Source organism: Coregonus lavaretus (assembly GCF_964263955.1).
Source record: "Coregonus lavaretus genome assembly, chromosome: 13".
Lineage (NCBI taxonomy): Eukaryota > Metazoa > Chordata > Actinopteri > Salmoniformes > Salmonidae > Coregonus > Coregonus lavaretus.
In genome coordinates this window covers 26,923,349-26,932,688 of record NC_140000.1, presented here as the reverse complement: position 1 = coordinate 26,932,688, position 9,340 = coordinate 26,923,349, and the positions used below count along the sequence as shown (strand labels likewise).

At 44.2% G+C, this 9,340-nt stretch overlaps 1 protein-coding gene across 1 annotated transcript in view; it reads right to left on the bottom strand.

Moving 5' to 3' along the window:
• LOC311140860 (mannosyl-oligosaccharide 1,2-alpha-mannosidase IC-like) overlaps window positions 1-6,998 on the bottom strand; it is a 138,027-nt gene extending 131,029 nt beyond the window's left edge. Inside the window, exon 1 of the mRNA XM_084176132.1 lies at window positions 6,338-6,998. Within this exon, the coding sequence (XP_084032258.1) occupies window positions 6,338-6,907 (570 nt within the window). The 5' untranslated portion in view covers window positions 6,908-6,998. The remainder of the gene's footprint in view (window positions 1-6,337) is intronic.
• Between the last annotated feature and the right edge of the window lie 2,342 nt (window positions 6,999-9,340).

Genomic DNA, 9,340 nt, shown 5'->3' with positions numbered 1-9,340 from the left:
GAGAGAGATTACAATGTTGTTTTATGGGAATAAGGAATAAGTCAAATAGAAGTCTAAAGAACTAAAAACGCAAAAACAGAAACTTCAACATAATTTAAAATCCAAAATCCTTGTATCCCTCTGTGCTCCTGCAGCCCCAAAAACAAGGCCAACACTGTGAGTGACCTGTAAGACCAGGTGGCTTTTACTGGAAAGTGACGCAACACACAGGCTACGGTAAACAAGTAGGGGTGCATGTGAAAAGTACAACAAACAAACTGACTCTTCTTACCGGACCAGGGGAGGCAGACCAAAATGTAGCATGTTCCACAGAAAACTGTTTCTGTGTAATTTGGCGACACATCTGTAGAAAGTCAAATGGTCAAGTTAGCCAGCAAATCACTTTTTTCTACCACTAGCTGTATGTGACTTTTGGACCCTCTCACGCCTTTTCATTCCAATGTGAGCTAAACGACTCTCTCTTACACCTACGCGCACACACACACACACACCACAATACACACACTCAGACCTCACAAACCTCTCCCTGAATTGAGAGAAAATAAGTTGCGTAATAAATAGGTCCTCCTTCACTGGAGTTTATGAAGTAGTGGGCTACTCTCTCCCTTAAACAATGAGGCACCGATGATAGCCTCAAAGTGCCTTTCCCTGGAAGAGAGGCCAGGCAGAGTTAGTCTCGAAAACCTGACCCTAGGCAACAGCGACTAGGGTCTGGTTTCAATTGCAGACTCTTTTGGCAACTTCGATACGGGGGGGGGGGGGGGGGAATTCTGAGGTGTGTCCTCTTCAGACAGACAACTCTCCCAACAAATCATAAGGCAGACATGCCAGAACGTCACGATTTGAAATCAAACTTTGCAGGCAAAACCTTTGCAGTGGTTTTAGGGAAGGTAGTTGATGCAAACTAGCCACATCCGAAATCCAAAAACAAAACATAAAAATCAATGATCTCCATCTTGCTAGCTACTATTTTGTATTTTACTCAAGCAGATAAAGTAGTGACATAGGCATTGACGTAGTTCCTCTATGCCAACAGAGTCCATCATTGAAACCAGACCCTAGTCACTGTTGCCTAGGGTCAGCTTTCCGAGACTAAAGCAGAGTGAGTCCTCCATTCATTCAAGATGTGCTGTAACATAATATTTTACTTCCAGAGATGAGGCTTCCCTCCTGGCCCCCAACACACACACACACACACACACACACAAAAACACACAAAAACACACACACAAAACACACACACACATACACACACACACACACACACTACAGAGACTTGCCCAGGAGCTAGTGTCCTCTGTACAAAGGAAGGGGAGAAAAACGTCCTTGAATGCAAAAAGGATGCAAGCTAACAGCTCCTCTCCACTGTTATCCTTCCTTTTCCCTCTCCTGCTCTATCGCTTCACTCGTTTTCTCCGGCTATTTCCTGTGGGGATGCGCAATACCTGACATTGTTCGACTTACATCTAATCAAACCACCATGACTGTACTCTGCTTCAGGCACAGGAAGTTGTCTTTGTCTGTGGATAGGCCTACAAAAACACAGTAGGTATTGCTTCGACATGTCTGTAATATCACACTCAGCTGCTATCGACTTGCGCAATATTCCAATACCCAACGGGCTCAGCTGCAAACTCCTCCACATGCACGGGCCAGAGAAAATATATGGGCTCACATAACAAACACCAGTGTCTGACATTTGCACTTCTTCCACCGAGCCAGCGATGAAACACAAACACAAACGTTTCCCGCTCCTCCACCCCCACAGAGGCCCACAGGGAGGGAGAAAAAAAGCATCCTTTATTCCTACCTTCCTTGAAGACATCACAGATCTAATTGGTTGGATTGGTGAAAGCAATATAGGATGGTAACATTGCTTAGGCTATACCTATCCAATCAATTATAGACCTGTGCTTACCTCAAGGAAACAAGAAAGGAAACCAAGAAGGAAACAAGGAAGGTAATAATGAAGGATGCATTTCTAAAGTATTCCAACAGGGGCATGGCCCCACTCGGTAAGCGGCCATTTCCCAGCCCAGGGTGACGTCCCCTCGGCACACCCGGATGCATTTCTAAAGTATTCCAACAGGGGCCTGGCCCCGCTCGGTAAGCTGCCATTTCCCAGCCCAGGGTGAAGTCCCCTCGGTGCACCTGGCCCTTAGCTGGAGACAGGAACAGGAGGTTGAGGGAGGTCACCGCACACAGCTGACTGGAGGACAGCAGCAGGACACAGCACCTATTTTTAACAGGAGCTTCTAATTCAGCCAGTCACCCATTTCCTTTTCACAACTCATGGGGGTTTTCATAAGATAGACAGTCAACATATTTTCAGAAGTTGGCTGGTGGGTGTTTCTTTGGGGGGGAAGAGAGGGGGTGGGAGACTAATAAACTGGAAGTGAAAAAACGAAACAATATGTTTTATGACGTAAAATTTGCTTGTGGTTTACCATGATGTTCCACTGGCTTCTCTTATAGAGAAAAAACTGTTGTGGGAATATTTTAAGAATACCCTCAAAAGTACTTACTCTCAGAGTTTTCCTTCAGAAAAGGAGAACTGATTTGGCCTTAAATGATCTGTCGTCTCAAACAAGTCTGACAAACCAGATGAAGTTTATATGCTGGACTGGTGTTTGGATTTTCAGTTTGTTACGACAGTTGTGGCAACACTTCAGACCACAATTACCGAACATCTTATTCAAATGATAACCAACATGGTCAAAACACATACAAGCAGAGATATGCACCCACATGCACGGGCATGCACACACGCACACACACAGAGCCCTGGGGGACTGTAGCTTTATCGCAACATTAGGAGGCTCTCTCTGCCACAGAAAGCCTGCAATGTGTCTGTCCCTTCGCTGCAGTACTGTGAACAGCAAGCAGTGACGCTGATCCCCTTCACTGTGTTACAGTGTCCCCATACAAATATCTCTTACTGAGGCAAACCAAACACAAATTGTGTCTTCACATTGCAGTTGTACATTTTGCATTTGCACATTCACTGCCTTTATTTGCCTGTGCTGACACATCCAGCTCTGGAAAAAGAACGAAGAGCAAATCTTCTGCTTTACAGAGGGAGACATCTAAAAAAAGAGCTGCTTGATGTTTGGTGTGTGATGTTGTGCAGACAGTTAGATACGACAGATAAAGAGGCCTGTGTGTGTGTGTGTGTGTGTGTGGTGTGTGTGTTGTGTGGTGTGTGTGTGTGTGTGTATGTTTGTGGGAGTGTTTGTGTGTGTGTGTGTGTGTGTGTGTGTGGTGTGTGGTGTGTGTGTGGTGTGTGTGTGTGTGTGTGGTGTGTGGTGTGTGGTGTGTGTGTGTGTGTGTGTGTGTGTGTGTGTGTGTGTGTGTGTGTGTGTGTGTGTGTGTGTGTGTGTGTGTGTGTGTGTGTGTGTGTGTGTGTGTGTGTGTGTGTGTGTGTGTGTGTGTGTGTGTGTGCGTGTCAGCTCCGCGATGGGGAGAAAAAGATTAGCATTCCTCGATTCATGTCAGACGCTCTGTTTGCTCTAACAATTGTGTTTGTTGTGATGTACCGTCGCAGCAGCCCCCTGCACCGTAACTACACTGTGCTTTTCTACACTGACTAATAACCTTGTCTAAAGGTAAAGTAAGGAACATTTAAAAGAGAAGAGAGATCAACTTCCTGTTGATTCAGCAATGACTAGAACAGACTTGGGGTAATCTGCCAATAGCTGCCTCCCTGATATCAGCTCTTCAAGGGCCAATGAGGCTCCACCAAAACCATGCAAGAACCCAATGAGGCTGCACCAAAACCATGCAGGAACCCAATTAGTCAGCACCAAAACCATGCAGGAACCCAATTAGTCAGCACTAAAACCATGCAGGAACCAAATTAGGCAGCACCAAAACCATGCAGGAACTCAATTAGGCAGCATCAAAACCATGCAGGAACTCCATTAGGCAGCACCAAAACCATGCAGGAACTCAATGAGACAGAAGATCAGATAGTTAGAAGAATAAAGAGGGAGGAGTTTGGAGGACATTTCCACCTGATGAGGACTAGCAAAGGAGGGCTGTTCAAACACAAACATGCACGCAAGCACACACACACCTGAAACAATTGGCTTTGTTTAGAGGCATCATGTCAGTTTTGGCCAGGAAAAAACCCTCAAACATTTACCTGCCATTGTCTCCTGTGCCATCCTTTGCCACCCTCTCTTGGCGGTTGGCACACACGGAGGTGCCACTTACCGCCTTGGCAGTTTGTTGAGAAACTGAAGCCCATTTATATTTGTTAGGACATGAGCTCAGCGGGCACATTAGGCCATTGCTTTGGGCTGATCATAAGATCACAAGGCAACCCTCTCGCTGCCTTCACTAGTTATTTTCCCATCAAATATCAAGTGTTTGTAGCCCTACTGCCACAGCACAGTCAGACAGCAACTCAATATAGAACGTGGGGGTAATTTGCTACTGCTCATTCTTCATCATACTTCATAAATGCCTGACATAAGAAGGGTTTGGATGCATGTTGTTTTTGTGTTTGTTCTTAAATCGCTATGACTATGAACCCAGACAAACCACAGGCTTGTGATGTGGCCACCACAGGCATGACCTGCATCTGAAATGGCACCCTATGCCCTATATAGTGGACTACTTTTGACCAGGGCCCATAGGTCTCTGGTCAAAGTAGTGCACTATGTAGGGAATAGGGTGCCATTTGGGACACAGCCATGGGATTGGCATTGTGAATGTGAAGCACCAGGAATAGAGATGATGGTTCTGGAACTCTGACAAATGGCCTGAAACTGTGGAATCTCACGTAACAATGGGAAACAGCAAGAACAGATACCAGTCCAGGGTTCCCCAATAGGCGGCCCGCTGTTAGACATAAAAGACTGTAAAATCCCCTAATTTAGGAAATCTGTTCCCAAGTATTCCCACGCATAAATAGAGAGGCATATGTAATCGTATCCCAATGTAATCAAGTTTGAAATGATTCTGTTTTTGTCAAATACTATATCTGTTTGGGATTCTTGCAGTCAATTTGCAGTGTACAAATTATTAATAACTATGTTCCGGCCCAACGACCATCCGCTCAAGGAAATATCGGCCCACGACTGAATGTAATTGGGGACCCCTGCACTAACCTATAGATAGCCAGGCACTAGAGCCAGCCAGCTAGTTGTTAACTGCTATGCTTTTCTAAAGCAATGTGTTTTTTGGAGGGGAAGTGCTTCATTCAGTGCTTCATTCAAGGCAGTGCAACTGAAACATACACTAGACTGGAGTGGACACAAATGTTTGGGAGGATACAGTGGAAATAACTTTCTTCCAGGTTAGTAGGTCTATACTCAATGACCTCCAGACAGAAACCTTGCTTAGATCAGCAAAATTTAAATGTAAAATGTCACATTGACATTCACTTTCAAAGAGTGTTATCAAAGCTGTAGAAATAAGTCAGGACTTTCCGCTGATTCAATACTAGGACAAACATGTTACTGACCATGGTGTGGGACTGTTGGTTATCACGTAACAACATGACCTCCAGATAGAAGGGAGGCATGTGAGGACAGTGAGAAGGTGACAACAGAGTAAGTGGAAATGACAACATGCCACATCCCTGTCACATGCAATGTCCCAAAGCCATCCACGCACGCTGGACACTGCCTGTTTGTCCCAACACTATCCCCTGCCTCCTCTGCTCTCTCCCCTGCCCTGAGTGGATGAGGATGTGTGATACAGTACAGACATACGCTCTCACTCTCAGGCATTACTGAACTTCACAGAGCTGAACAACAGCAGGCTGCTGCCATACCCCTGGAGGTAGTCCTGTAGCAGTCTGCCTATAGCAAGTGATGCAAACATAATAATAGTTGGTGTGTAGACAGTGCTGTGTGTGTGTGTGTGTGTGTGTGTGTGTGTGTGTGTGTGTGTGTGTGTGTGTGTGTGTGTGTGTGTGTGTGTGTGTGTGTGTCCATAAAATCACCTTCATTATCCTCAATGCCTCATATCTATAAGCATTGTGTTATGCACTAACAATGATGCATATCATTTTGCATAGTCACTAACAATCTGTGTGACTGTGAAATGTCTAGCCTAAAACCTTATCAGAGATCACAGAGAGCATGTTTGGACCATCTTTTCCATATTATTGTGAAGAGAACTCCTTCTGGCCAGTGGCCACATCAAAACCCCAATTTTCGTCGGCAGCTTGATGTGTAATTACGCACATTTTGATTACTTGTATATTACATTGCAGTGGCATTTCCTATTGAGACAATTTGGCTGCAATGCTTTGACAGCTTAGGACATGGATCCCCCAGCTGTTGTGTAAATAACTGTATTACACTGTGACTGCTTGTCATCTTACCTCCTTGACTTTCTCCCGACGCTGAAGGGTCTGAGGGTCGCTCGGCTTGCCATGTTCGACCCCCAAGGGCGGCTTTAGCAGACATTTTTTAAACTTGTTGTAATCGAAAGAAGTATCCGTGTTGGCACCCTGGTTAGAAGACGAGGTCACTTTCTCATCCTTAGAAGCCGGATCCGTTTTAGACATCGACAGCATCATGTCCTCCAACGCTTCCCCGCCAGCGACTTTCTTGTCCGTTTTAGCCTCATTGGTGACAGAGGGCTTGCGGCTCAAGGCTTTGAGTTTTGTGCTTGTCTCCCCTTTGGCCGAGGTGATGCCCCGGAGATGTTCTGGGTCCTTCGCTCCCTTCTTAAGATGCTCCCTTACATCATTCTCAGACTCTACCGTTACTGGCTGGCTCTCCGTCTTTGAGAGAAAAATACGTTTCAAACGGACAGAGTCAGGTAAGAAGAATAAGGCCCCGAAACACAGAGTTACCAAGCCCGAAAGAAAAAGTAGAAACACGAATTTCTGGGATAGGCGAAGACCCATGCCCGATGCCGACACACCGGGCAACTTTCGGAAAACCATTGAAATGGTTTTTCTTTATGATTGCCTAAACGTATTCAGCAGTAGGCTATAGGCTACAATGGTTAGACAACACTCCACTCTCACACCCTCTCTGCTGGAAAGCTTCTCTATGTGTCTTGTTGCATGTGTAAAAGTTGATATGAGGGGCTGAAAAACACACCCCTGTGACAAACTGATTGCCAGAACTCTCCTTATCGTGCAATCGATTGGACCTGCATAAGCAAAGGTTACCTTTAAAATTTAGCAATCACGTTTGGCAATGAGATCAATAATGTGTACCTTACATTAGCATGTATAGGTTATGACAGTCATAGCACATGCATTTTATGTTTTTCTCTTTTTCAATATCTCACATTCACAAAGAAAAAGACAGGTTTATAATTAATGCCACTGTGTTTGCGTAATCCGCTCTAAATCTATGGATGTAAAATAACGGAATATGCGGAATCTACTCTATAATGACACAGATGTTTCGTTACTTTACGTAGCCTATTGATCATAAAATGAACCCATCACAAAGCCAAAGTAAAGTTGATATTATCTTCATTATTCCAAGGCGTGCCAATCATCGAAAAATACATCACCAGATGGTAAAAGCATGCATAGAGCGTCTTTATCGGCAGGTCCGTTCATAGCGGTCCCCGTTGCAGGTCACAGAATGATCTGTAAAAGCGAAGAATCACAAGCACAAGCATCTGGGTTTGTTTCCTGTAAGGTAGGCGGATGCTGCTGTTGTATGAAAACGTATATTTATTAATGCCGCCACCGTCCGTTAGAAATCTGCACGCTCTTCAGCCTCTCATCATTTCTCAATACGCAGCACACAACCCACACAGCGAAGGTGAAGGAAGACTGTGTCCCATACAGGCACGAATTTGTTTTAGCTTCCAAAAATCCGTAGAATGGAGGCTAAAATACAACCATCTAAGAGATATAGTGTAGCTTGCAGTTCAATCCCGTCAAAACACCGTGTCTTCCACCCGCCGTCTACGGTTTGTCTTCTCCTGCGCACCCTTGCTGTACCGTGATCGCACGCTTGCTCGCCACCAGCGCACAGGGGGAGAAATAATAAATAAAATATAGGCTAGAGTGAAACGAATACTGTTGTTAACCCGAGTGGGTTGGTCGGGCTCTCTTGATGGATACCCACCGCGGCTTGTCAAAACATGTTAAAGGTATACGAACCCACAGTCAAAGGGAGGACCCGCGGCAGGGGGTTTATAGTGCTCTCTGAGCGGTCAGTTATGAACCAATGGGGTTGTGGGTCCTATTCCCAAAAGTGCAGTATTGAATAATCTAATTTTAGGCTACCGATTGGGTGAGCATATATATCGAAAATATTGCAAATATAAAGCTATTTTTAGCCATTTAGTTGTTGTTTTTTTGCCCTTTTTTTATTTATTTAGGGACATAATAATCATTGGCAGCTGTCATCACTCCATACATTAACAACTCAAAGTAGCCAAAATAGTCTTTATGATGAATAAACTACCAAAATTATGTTTATGTCTATAGACATTATAAGACAACATCTAATATGGAAGGTAATAAAATTGATCAGATTAAACATGGGATGTGTAATGAAGAATTGTAGGCTTCCATTGCCTAGAACAGTATGCTGATCACATGCCAAAAGTTTGGGAAGTTCTACCTCTGCATATACGAAGAGAGGGGAGGGCAGATTATAAATTGCAGACATGCTGTTGTCCAGAGACAAAATAAGATAAATGGTCCCAATTAACATGGTGGTAGCCATTAACTAAATAGCTATGCACAGCAGTATCAAACCAACTGGTAGATGGGGAGGGTGTGGTGGGCACCATCAGAGAGTTTACAGGACACCTATAATGCATGGGGAACAAAAATACCTATTATGTTCTCTCTCTCTCTCTCTCTCTCTCTCTCTCTCTCTCTCTCTCTCTCTCTCTCTCTCTCTCTCTCTCTCTCTCTCTCTCTCTCTCTCTCTCTCTCTCTCTCTCTCTCTCTCTCTCTCTCTCTCTCTCTCTTTCTTCTTAGTTTGGGGAATCTTGGGTACATCTGCTCAAGTTACATTGGGCTCAGAATAATATAATATGTGTGTTGAGCAGTTGTTTATGTAATTCCCACGCTCAATTTGACCCCAGAGTCTGACTATCAACACATCTCCCGCTGTAGATGTAATTCAATCAGACTAGCTGCTTGTAATTTACAGCGAGGCAAGCAAAAGAGGAGAATGAACTGTTCAATTCCCCCATGTATTTCTTTGCAACATGGTCTCAGAGCATTTCTTATTATTCTGTACGTAAATCTGACACGCTCCATTTAGTATGATATGTTACGTTTCGTATGGTATGTATTCATTTGTGGATCTCATAATCGATTTCGTATGATATGTTACGAATTACAATTCGTATGATATGTTACGAATTGCAATTCATACAATATTTTACAAAT